Here is a 12,636-nt window from a genome sequence, read left to right as displayed (position 1 = left end):
TGCATTTGTCTGCATCAGACTGAAACCCAAGAAGGTTGGATACCTGTCAACTGCAGGCAGCACTATCTCTTTAGTGTCTAAGACTATGTATTTCCACTTCAGAAATTTTCTCACACACTGCTGTTTTTAAGAGTAACCTTTGCCACCAAGCAGTGGTCAACTTTTATTCATTTTAAGCACCACCATCCCATTTTTCTACTGGAAAGGCTTCCCAAAATGCACTTAGATTTCTGCCCTCACAAAACTTGCAATTTAAAATACCCAATACAAAAAGGAAAAGGATAGGATGAGAGGAGGAAAATGAGAAACCTGGACAGTAGTTTTAAAGTTTCTAAGTTATTATAACAACCAACTGGGATGGAAACAGTTCAGAGAGATGGGGAACCAAAGACAGCTAGTTTTTTGAGCATAGCAGATCAAGTAGCTTTGCTTCCCTTCTTTGGCATATGCTTGTTCTTTTTGTTTGACTTTAGTATCAGTAGCAAGAGATTTTGAACAGTGTCAGGTATGGTAAAACACATCTCTTCGTACATTTGTATGGCCAAACAGTATATAATCATTACAGAAAGGATCATTACAGTTTTCATGGCCCTTAAAGGGCATGTTTTTGTATAACACCCTTGATAGATAGGTAATCCTCTTCTCTATACTCTATTAAATGCTTCTTTCTTTCTTTCTTTCTTTCTTTCTTTCTTTCTTTCTTTCTTTCTACCCTACACATGGTTAAGGGCCTTGGTGAGTTAGCTTAAATAGAAGCTGGAAAAGAGTTCTACCAAGTACTTCCTCATTGTGTTCATAGGGTGTCACCTTTTCATTTTTACAGAGAAAAACGGAAGTGGGGCGGGAGGAGGATCAGTGGATGAGAGACAATGAAGTATTTCTGATGAGACATGCTCACTAAAATTGGGAAGTAGCTTCTTAGTAATTTGATACACGAGGAAATTCTCAGGCTACATTCTAAATTTTGTGAAGTCCTTTGCTTCAGTATGGTACCACAAATATCAGTACCATACAATTTTATGATTCTATGAATTTTATTCAGTAGCATTATGTTAGCTTCTGAAAATGTATTGGTGGCTTGTGTTCATGATAGCCAGAATATTCCTTCAAAGAACAGTAACGTTTGAGTCTGAAGTGCAACATTGCAGAGATTTGCACTTTACACTAAACAATTATTCATTTGACATGCAACCTACAGTCGTAAAAGGTCAGATTTGCAGCCTATACATACACTGATTCATGAATAGAATGAAGAATGCCTATAAAAGCTACTGTGCAGCCTACAATGCTGGATTCCAGATCATAACTAAAACTAAACTTATTTTTGCAGTCATACAAGAAATCTAGTTGATTATTTTCTACCTACTTGACAATAGTACACTTTGCAAGAGCTCATCAAATGTTTCAACTATTTGTACGTTCAGGGTTACTTACACATTATCTCTCTTTTACAAGAAATCTGAAATTTACTTGGAGTTAACATGTCTGGGATTGCACTGCAATATAGAATTAAATGAAGAAATAGTCAACCTTATTTATGGTTTCAATTGATAATTAAAAAAAAACAAAAGTAGGACTTATAGTTTCAATTTTAAAATGTAGACAGTAAGCTTAATTAAATAACACTAATTATAATGGTAAGGTTCTATGCACGTTGATTAAATCTCATATTTCTTAAAATAGATGCATGTAACTTATAAACATGTTTTGCATTTCTTTTTCTTTTTAAATCAGGCTTCTATGTCAGCATAATAGCCAAATTCTATAGTTGTACAAATTTGCATATACTTGTTGTGTATATATTCTTGTTTATCATGAAAGGGGCAGATAGGCCAATAGGAATATTACTTGGCCGCACCACCCTTGGCTTCTGATATTTTATTAATTTCATTGTCCATACAAGCTAAAGACAATATTCACAGCTAGGGGACTAAAAGTAAGCTTTATAAAAAAGGAGATGAAGAGAATGAGCTGAGATTTCCCAGGACGCTGAGTTCTGTTCCTAATATCAACTGCCTGCCGCCTTGCCCTTTTGTGCTGAATGCAGTGGTTTAGTTGTGCTTCGGGATGGGAGAGTAATTCAATTTGGTTCACATTTTGATGTGAGCCTACCTAATTCTCACTTCCAAAATGCAGTTACCCTTTGAAATTCACTCTTATCTGAGTTCTGCGATGCCATTCTCCAATAAAAAAAGTTTGCATGAATGCATATATCAGAAGTGTAGTGCAACATCTTCTGGAGGGTCAACCAGTTCCTCATGTATATGTTGATGGCATCTCACCTCAAATCTTTGGATGACTTGACTTTGCACAGTGGTTTCATGTAGATGTTAAATAGCACGAGGGACAAAATAGAAATGGTTAAGATCCGAAGGAGTTACAGTGGTACCTCAGGTTAAGTATTTTATTCGTTCCGGAGGTCCGTACTTAACCTGAAACTGTTCTTAACGTGAAGCACCACTTTAGCTAATGGGGCCTCCTGCTGCTGCCATGCTGCTGGAGCACGATTTCTGTTCTCATCTTGAAGCAAAATTCTAAACCTGAAGCACTATTTCTGGGTTAGCGGAGTCTGTAACCTGAAGCGTATGTAACCTGAAGCGCATGTAACCCGAGGTACTACTGTACAGTAGTAGCTGTGCAAGAGAACTGAAGAAGATGTAAAATATGTTCAACTTTTAAAAGTGCTTTGAAAGTATCATGGTCTAGTTTTTAGCGTACACTATTCCCCAAATGTATATGTAGTAGACTTCAGTGTATGTGCTTTTGTCTTCTTATCCTCCCACCAATACATTTCCTGGCCTTTTGGAATTTCCCGATTTAGATTTGCCCTGGCTATTTACATTTAATGTGAAGTTTTATCCCCCGGATCCCTCACAGTTAACAGAAGACATCACCAGGTATGCCATGAAGCATTACTATCTGACTTTGAATCCTGTGTTTTTCATATTTCCTTGGAATGCTATGCAAAGTTTAAGTGTAAGCTTAGGAGAACATGACCAAGATAGAAAAGACAACAAATAGTTTCTGGCTCAGAGCTTGGTAATGTCTGGAGACACCTTGCACCTGCTTGCTGCTAGCAACTTATCCTGAATCCGGATTCTGAAATATTTCTCTGATAGTGTAAAATTTAAGATAACAAGTGAAAATGTATATGGCTTATAGATTCCTTTAGATGAATTTTGGGGAGCAGGGACTGACATAACCTGAAGCTTTCTGTTGTAGAGAGAGGGCTATAGGGTATATGGGACAAGGAGACAGGACAAAATTAGCAGTGAATCAATAAGAAATATTCAAACACCCGAGTAATTGGGTGTAAACCAATTCTTATACGAAATAAAGTTTCAGTAAGGATGTTTTGATTGTGAACTAAAGTATCTTTGCAGTGAATTTTAACTATAATCCATTTGTACTAGAAATCAGAATATTGGTGCTAGGATTTCACAAGTGTGTATCTGTTAATGGATATCAATTTACACACATACATTTATTGGTGGATAAATATGAAGAACAGGTTGCACTTGGAATCCTATGTCCTTTAAAAGGTATTTTTGTGGCATTTTTTTTTTTAGAACAAAAACAAAAACTTTGCTTTAATAAAGATATTTATCTTTTTAGTTTTCTTAACATGTCAAAATGAATAAGAAATATTTGTCTGATGACATTTTCTCTGTTCAGGTACTTCCTATGTTTGCAGCTTCGTCAGGATATTGCTTCTGGCCGCCTACCATGTTCTTTTGTGACCCATGCTCTCCTTGGTTCATATACTCTACAAGCAGAACTAGGTGACTATGATCCAGAGGAACACAACAGTGATTACATAGGGGAATTTCAGTTTGCACCTAACCAGACAAAAGAAATGGAGGAGAAAGTAGTAGAGTTGCACAAAACACACAGGTGGGTCATTTCTGAACCTTTGAGTTCTGTTCCCTTTCCTAGTAGTGGGTAGTATTGGATTTCATGCAGAATCCTAATACCTAGAATGCCTTTGTATTTCTTTATAACCTTAATGTGGAATATCACAAGCAAGCTCAAGCTTAAGAGTTTTTTGTTCTTAAAGATTTGGAAAATCAGCCAAAGGTGTGTCCATTGACTTAGCCAGTAAAAACAGTAACAAACTCTTCTGATGGAAAAAATCAGATTGAAATTACATTTGTAAATTGAAACCACAGTTGATGATCATCTGTCCTCATCATGAACTTTTGCAGTTATGACTACAGCGCTTCATATCTGAGCTACTTCTGTTTTTGTTTTTCCCTTGTTCTGGAGTTAATATCCAAGTATATTTGAATAGTATAGTAACATTTTTTGAACTAAAAAATCCACAATATTCCCCAGAGATTGTGTACAAGAATGATGTAGTGGGGAGAGGTAGATTGTTTTCAGTGTAGGCTTAATCATCTAGAGAAAAACATCATCAGATTTTTTCACTCATAAATTACTTTTATTACTTTTCTAATCCAGGAAAAAATGTTTTGTGAGATTATATAATGCTAGAGCTGCGCCACTCAGGTGTGTGGCCCCATTCATGAGCAGGCAACTTCTGCAGTTATCTCTCCTTTTTATTACTGCTAGTATGTGGTATAATACTGTTGTGACAGGGGATAATTTCTTTATCCTCTCCCGCCACTGCACTCAGTGGCAACAGCACAGGCTTACTCTTGTGATCCATATTTTAAGGTTGTGTTGTTGAACACCGGGCATCATCCAGCCAAAACCAAGCAATTTATGTTCTGACTAGTGATGGGTAGCATACGCTTCACTTGTCATTGAAATTAGTAGGACTAAAGCACACAGTTTTAACTTGACTGTGCCCCCAGCGAAGTGTGTGTTTTGCTGAACTCATTGGGTACTTCACGTAGTTAGCTTTGTGAGGAACTGGACATTTTGTATCACGTGAGGGAAGAGGAAGGTTTCACAGAAGGAATCTACAAAATATAATTAGTCAGACTCATACATTTTGCAAGTAATTGGAACCTTGTGTATATGTGTTTTAAAAAGACTTCCCCGCTCTGTGATTTATTTGCATTCAAGTTGTTTTGCTCCTCTCCCCACCCACAAACCCATGGTGATTAGAACATAAACAGATACGTTTCAATACGATCTATAATCTCAGCAAGGAAATTTAAATCTCTCCAGTTGGCCATTTGCACTGCTAGATAGAAAAAGCCATGATTGGGCAAAATGCTACTGTTTTAGGCAACAGTGAACTACTGTGTAACAGTTGTAGCCAAAATTATTATACTGTCCTATGCCTGTAAATCTCAGGGTGGTTCACAACATTAAAATTGCAATATAAAAAATATCAGATCTTAGATGTATTCCAGCCTTAGCGCTTATGGGTAATATACCTTTGTTCTAAAAGAAGGAGAGTAACAGCTAATTTGTGACAGTTGGGGCAAGAGTTTCCTACTGTCGGCTTAACATTTAAGAATGTCACAAGCAAATGCTTATGACCTAGATTTCTTTGTTGACAGAGGCAACGATATCACTGCAATAGCAACAAGTTTAGATCAAATTTCCCGATACTCTGTTCTTCAAAGAATTTCTTATTTGTTTTCTTCTTTATTGTGTAATGCTCCTGCAAGCAGTTGAGATACGCATGTGTACAGAAGTTGCCCCTTTTGTTCTGTAAGGTTCATGTTGGAAAGGAGGCTTGACAAATCTTTCAAGAAGGTTCATTCTAAGCCAAATTAAAAAAATAAAAATCTCTTCCCACATTTAGGGCGTTCCCTGGTAAAGAGGGTGAGCGTTCAGGTGTACGCCTTCCATTAGTAGAAGGTGGGGTCTGTGAAAGTCTCTGCTGAAGTGTGGGCAGGAGCGTTGTGGGGTGAATAGTGGTCGGGCTTGAAGTATATGTTGAAGGAACTGCATTGGCCCAGACCAGCCTTTTCCAACCTTGGGTCCCAGATATTCTTGAACAACAATTCCCATCATCTCTGACTACTAGCTATGCTGGATAGGAATGATGAGAGTTGTTGTCTAGGGATTAAGGTTGATAAATGCTGGTCTAAATTATGTTGGCCCCAACCACTCCACCAGTACCTTTCAGGTAGTTCAACAGCAGCTAGTAAATTTTAGAGATGGTTGTGGCCAAAGAGTATGGAGCTGCTGTCACATACTGGTGGGAGGGGGAAACCCAAAGATTCCCAAATGCCGCCCCCCTTCTCTCCAGAACAGGACACCTGTGTTAAGAAAATCCCTGGTTTCCCCCCGCTAAAAATGGTTCTAAAAGCAATCTCCAACAAAGCAAATCTCTTTTGCTATAACATGTTACACCTTTGCAGCCTTTCCCATAGGAGATAGATGCCAGTTACAGATAGGTAGCCGTGTTGGTCTGCCATGGTCAAAACAAAATAAAAAAATAAAAAAATAAAAAAATAAAAAATAATAAAAAATAATAAAAAAATAATAATATAAAAAAATTCCTTCCAGTAGCACCTTAAAGACCAACTGAGTTAGTTCTAGGTATGAGCTTTCGTGTGCATGCACACTTCTTCAGATACACTGAAACAGAAGTCACCGGACCTTTCTATATAGTGAGAAGGTGGGGAGGGGTATTACTCAGAAGGGTGGTGGGAATGGGTGATTGGCAGATAGCTGCGATGAGCCTGTTGACGACTCTTAACGACTGCAATAGGTCTAACAGGAAAAAGCAAGGGGTGAGAAGGTGAAAAATGGCTTTGTCATGTATAATGAGATAAGAATCCAATGTCTTTGTTCAAACCAGGTCTCTCCATAGTTTTAAGTTTGGTGATAAGTTGCAATTCAGCAGCTTCTCTTTCCAGTCTATTTCTGAAATTCCTTTGTAATAGAACAGCTACTTTGAGATCTTGTATAGAATGTCCTGGGAGATTGAAGTGTTCTCCTACTGGTTTTTCTGTCTTGTGGTTCCTGATGTCGGATTTATGGATGCCAGGTGAGGATAACTCCCTGATTACTTACCCAAATATGGTAGAGTACTGTTTGAAGATTCAGATTCTGTTGCTTCCTTAACTTACTTGGAGACTTGGCAGACTCGCTAAGACCTTGGCTTGCATAGTTTGAGCTTCTGCCATTGATTTTTTAACCAAAATGTTTATGAGAGATTTGGTGCGGTGTTGGTGTTTAAATAATATCTGCCATGCCATTTAACTAGTATCCTGTCATTTAGTTTCAGTGCTTTTCTATAGATGCGAGGGTCAGTGACTGCTAGGATTGAATGTGTAGCTGAAACAAGATGCTGTTGAGGGCCAGATGCTTGGGATAAATGGAATAACCAATCACAGTTAAACCCTCAAAAGGCTACTGCTAGAAACAGGCTGTTGTGGGTACATGGATCTGATGCAGGAAGGCTTATGTTGTTCTTGATACTCATTTTTGCTGTGAATTTTCTTCTATCAATCATTCCAGAGGCTTGACTCCAGCACAGGCAGATTCCCAGTTCTTAGAAAATGCCAAGAGACTTTCCATGTACGGAGTGGATTTACATCATGCTAAGGTATTGGCCAGCATTTCTATAGATGACATTTCATTTAGAACAGAGGGGTGTGGAACCTTATCCACAAGGGAATGTGGCATTCAGGCTGAATAACTTTCTGAGGTCACATGCCATCAGTTGATGGGACCAAAGCCAAAATTGTGCAGGACCAAAGCAGCATACACATCCCATTTATACCAAGCTATCCACACGTACTCCACCTATTCACGCCCTTTCATACATCTACATGCAAGCATGTACCATATTCAACCATTCATTTTCTTTCTGTTGCACATGCCTCACACAAAATCATCATTTGCATTGAACCAATTGAATTGCATTTTAAAAATAAGCCTTTCCCTTTTCAATTTTTCTTTTTAAAAATCCTCTTAAGTAAACAGATGCTCCATACAGACTTTTCCCCAGCTTGTATTTTAGAAAATAGGGCTTAAACTCCTGCCGGTTTATATCTCTTTACTTTTTCTATCCCCATCTCAATCACTCTTTTCCCTCCCCTGGTCTCTGTGCATCCTCTCTTCTTTTCTGCCATGCATGTGCACAGTTTACTTTTGCCTCCTTCTTTCTCCTGGTCATTTCTGTGTTGTCTGCATACAAACCTAATCTCTACATCTCCTCTCTTTCCTTCTGTGAATCATACAGTGCCCAGAATGATGCACTTGCGTGAAGCCAGAACCAGAACTGATTCTAGAATGTGTTAAAGGCAGGCTACGCCACAGGAGGGAAAACATGACACTCAAGAACTTCTGATTAAATATACATAGGGTTGTGCTACAACTCAATGCCTTAATGGGATTTCTGTTGAACTATTAAGGTTTCTGTTCTCTTTTGCATTTAATACTGATAGTATCCATCTAGCCTCTGTTTATTCTAGAGTTTTACAACCTTTCTGAGTCCACGGCTTCCTGGAGCAACAACATTTTTTCTGCGGCACCCCTGTGGGGCTCAGGGGCCCAATTATGTCACCCCTTGCCTGCAGAACCGGCAGCCCTTTATCCCTTTTCGAACACCCTCGCTTTTGTAGTGTTCCCTCAGCCTCTTCTCCCTTCTTCTTGGGAGTCCTCTAGGCAGCCACTGCTGCTACCCTGGCCTTTGAGCTGCCCCTCCTGCCCCAAAGAAAGATTCCTTCTCACACTGCCCTACAGGCGCCTGGAAGCACCCCCTGGCCAGCCCCAGAGGCACCATTTGCCTGAGAAGCTTGTAGCCAGGGCGGCTGCAACAAACAGCCATGCAAGCCTTGGGGAGGCAGACACACAAGAGGGCATCAGAGGAGGGAGGGAAGGAAAGAGGGACAGAGGCCAGTATTGCTCACTGCACCCCTTATCATCATTCAAGGCACACCATGGTGTCATGGCATACTGGTTGAAAACCACTGATTTATTCTTTAGAAAGTTTAGATTTTTCTTTCACTGTTTTTTTCTTAGCTTCAATCTCTCATCACTTCCTGCTGACTCTTTAAAAGGTTACATTTTGTCTTTGCTACTCCATTAGTCTTAAGGGCTCTGTCAAAGATCACTGCCCTGTGATCTTTGGATTAAAGGCAGTATTTAAATATAACAACAACAACAATAGTCTTTGATAAACCTGCTTTTATTACTTTCTTGTATCTCATAAAATATTGTTATTTATCTCTATATTTCCAGAAATAAGTTATTTTTCAGCTCATAACCTCAAAATGTATTAGTTCAATATTATACTTTTCTGGTTTTTAAACTTCTTTTTCTTAAGCCTTTATTTAAGACTTTTTTCTGCCTATGATACAGTGCTCCTTGGTTTTCCATATATATATAATTGATTTTCCAATATAAAATTATAAAAAGAAAAGACATCCACTTTATCACCAACATCGTCTTTTTTAGTGCTCCTTGATTTTCCAAGTGTTATTTGGATGAGCTTAGCATACCTTCCTGCTCTTTTGTCTTCTTCTTTCCATGTTCCTTCAATATTCCAATAGAAATTACTTTTGCAATTGTCTTGATAGGATTCTGAAGGCGTTGACATCATGTTAGGGGTATGCGCCAATGGGCTTCTTATTTACAAGGACAGACTCCGAATCAATCGTTTTGCCTGGCCCAAAATACTGAAGATTTCTTACAAACGCAGTAACTTCTATATTAAAGTCCGACCAACTGAGGTAAGCATTTGACTGGCATAATTTGCCACTCTGTTGTTATAACTTTCAGCTCAGAAGTTCTTTGAAAATAGGTCCAATCTTACAGCGATTTGCATTTTGAATAATGTAGGAATATGTCCATTTGGTATAGTGTTTTAGCAAATATAGTTTCATCCCTGGTAGCATAGATAATTAAGGCTTCAGTATGTCCGCAGTGTGCTTTCTGATGATTGGACACACTCCTGCCCTGTAAATTTCCTTACTGTAATGGAAGGTTGCCATGTTCTCACATATGCCATTATGCAGCTCTTAGTTTATGTGACTTGGTCTCACTGGAGTGGTTTGAATTATATTTAGGGAAGCTCATGATGTGGTTTAAGAACACTCTACCATTTGACTAGGTTTTTCCCATAACATGCAGTTCAGCTTCTGAGAGTTAACTGCTACTGATTTCAAAAACAAATGTCAGTTCCCTTTGGAACTAACATTGAGAAATGTGTACACATTTAGTTTTAAAAATAGCATGGTAATTTCGAGCCTGCTTGAACTATGTACAAAACTGAGAAACTCTGGACAATACTTGAAGGAAATTACAATCCTACTATCTAGTCTGATATTTAACTAGTCTTGCTGTTCATTCATTTACTCTGGTTTTTAATTAAATCTTTGTACTAGTGCCATGCTTTTCATTAATTCCTATGTAAGCAGCATTTCATATTGCAAGTAAAACAATTCGCATGTTTTTGATGGAAATTTACTATAATAGACCATGATGCTAGCATGTTATATATGTACGGAGACATAGCCAAAGCACACATGCAACAATTTCTGCTGTACAGCAAGCAAGCTTTAGTTTAGAAAGAGCTTGCCTTTTTTGGATCTTGGAAAAATATGGCTACTACCTATAGAGTTGCTTGTGAATGTATTCATTCTCTTTTTGGGGGAAAAGTGTAGTTATTACTGTATGCAATTCAAGCAGTGCTGTTATGTTAGAAATATGAAAACTCCGGAGTGTTTCTAATCTTGAGAAGGGAGATATGCTGTAGTTGAAATAACTGCACTCTTAAATTGTAAGACTAGACAACAGTTATTTCTAGAATTTGTGCTAATTTTGGTGTTTGTAATCTTTATAGTTGGAACAGTTTGAGAGTACTATTGGGTTTAAGCTGCCAAACCATCGGGCTGCGAAGAAATTATGGAAGGTTTGTGTGGAGCATCATACATTTTATAGGTAATTTTTAAAATGTTCCTTAGTTATGGGGTCACCATATCCTCTGGGGAGAATAGCAGCTTTGAGAGGGCAGTTTTGATTGAAAATGGCCTGTGGGTTGAGGACACCCTTCCCCTGCCACTGTTTCAATGAAATATGCAATCTGTTAAAAGCAAACAAATGTTAGGAAGTCCCACATTCTGTTTTATTTTGCCTTGGTAATATCCTGCATCCTAATACATGAACCATCAAATTTCTAACTATCTTTGCTGAGTAAAATCAACTCTGCAAATTTTCCACTATTACTAAAAAACACAACAACTTTTAGAGTATTTTTTTCTCACTTCTGTCTTAGAATATTTGTTTTCTTGCAACAGTGTTGAGATTATATGATCTCTTTAACCATGAACCATGTTACTGCTGTAGTATTTTCAGAGAGCTCAAACTGGCATATATGAAACTACAGTATTTCAGATTAATTGTATGTACCTATGACATCTTTATATGTAGTTTGTACATGTCATCATCAGTGTTGTGCATAACTCTTCACCTGCAAACAAGAGTAATGGATTTCCTCCGAGTGTGATACTTAAGGGGGGGAAATTGGGATGTTGGGAAAGAAGTCATAAGAAAGTGTTTTGTGAACTAAAGGCAGGATATACGTTTTAAATAAAAATGATTCTGCAGCAGGGTCATCACTCAGATTATGGATGTATATCATAATAAGATGAAAGTATCTTCATTAATAAACAAATAATGCATTTAATGCAGGTCCAGGAAGTTGAGTGGACCAGGAGCAATGCATAGATGATAAAGGCCATTTTGTACTGATAATGGCAATTTGGTTGTTCATTTGCTTGATTTGCTTATCTTCATTTAAAAAGAGTAATTAAAACAGCAAACTTTAACATAATTTAAAGCTCATACAGTAGAAGCAATAAAAGTAACAGTATATTAAAACTCAAACTGAATAGAAAACACATAGATCAGGTTTTTACCTGGTCCATGAAGGAAAGCAACACAGTTGCCAACCCACATCTTTGAAAAGTATTCTATATTAAAATGTCACAACAAGAAGCTCTGTCTCCAGTAGTCATCCACTCAACCACCAATAGTCAGACTTATTGGGCTTATGTTCTCCATAAACTGCCAGGTTAATCCAGGTGAAAACTATTCTTCAGATGCCCTGATCAGAAGCCATTTAGGATTTTTTAGGTTATGCCAGCAGTATGAATGCTGTCCAGAAACAGACTGGAAGCCACTGTAGTTTAAACATGTGTATGATTCTGGTTTTGCAACAACTCGGTAATCTCACTGCAGTATTTTGAACTGACGTATCTGATGCTTTTAAAAGGCAGCCCCACATGCAGCACATTTTAGTAATCTCAGTGAATATGCTCAGAATAGGACTTACTTGTTATTCAGGAAGGGGTCCCGCTAGTGCATCAACCAAAGTTGGTGAAATGCTCTTTGGGTTTCCAAAGGCTAGATTAATGTTTTGGTCATGAATCAAAAGCCTCCAGCTACTGACTGTAGCAGAAGAGGCTCTGCAGTCCTTCAAGGTGGTGGTTCTCCTTTCATAGCTGGCAGTGGGAAGGATGATTTTGTATTCTTTCGATGGATTTTGCTGTAATCCTAAACAGATTTATTCAGGAATATATTTCCATTTTACTTCTAAATAAATGAATACAGTATGATCTGACTTTTAAAACACTCTCTAAACAGGAAAAAAATAATATTTGCTGACCGGTCAGCCTCTTTTTAGACCATTTCAAATTACAGATTTATTCTGTGACATTTTCATAGAATACAATTTAATTGGATTCTATTCCAATCAGA

At 37.9% G+C, this 12,636-nt stretch overlaps 1 protein-coding gene across 9 annotated transcripts in view; it reads left to right on the top strand.

Moving 5' to 3' along the window:
* EPB41L2 (erythrocyte membrane protein band 4.1 like 2) overlaps window positions 1–12,636 on the top strand; it is an 82,822-nt gene that overhangs the window by 43,141 nt on the left and 27,045 nt on the right. For all 9 annotated transcript variants that reach the window (XM_081855264.1, XM_081855265.1, XM_081855271.1 and 6 more), the window contains 5 exons: window positions 2,822–2,897; window positions 3,676–3,894; window positions 7,390–7,477; window positions 9,456–9,608; window positions 10,721–10,818. In XM_081855264.1, the coding sequence (XP_081711390.1) occupies window positions 2,822–2,897; window positions 3,676–3,894; window positions 7,390–7,477; window positions 9,456–9,608; window positions 10,721–10,818 (634 nt within the window). The remainder of the gene's footprint in view (window positions 1–2,821; window positions 2,898–3,675; window positions 3,895–7,389; window positions 7,478–9,455; window positions 9,609–10,720; window positions 10,819–12,636) is intronic.

Source organism: Podarcis erhardii (assembly GCF_964252035.2).
Source record: "Podarcis erhardii genome assembly, chromosome: 3".
In the NCBI taxonomy this organism is placed as follows: Eukaryota; Metazoa; Chordata; class Lepidosauria; order Squamata; family Lacertidae; genus Podarcis; species Podarcis erhardii.
Note: the sequence above shows the minus strand (reverse complement) of the source record. Positions and strands in the feature narration are given on the sequence as shown.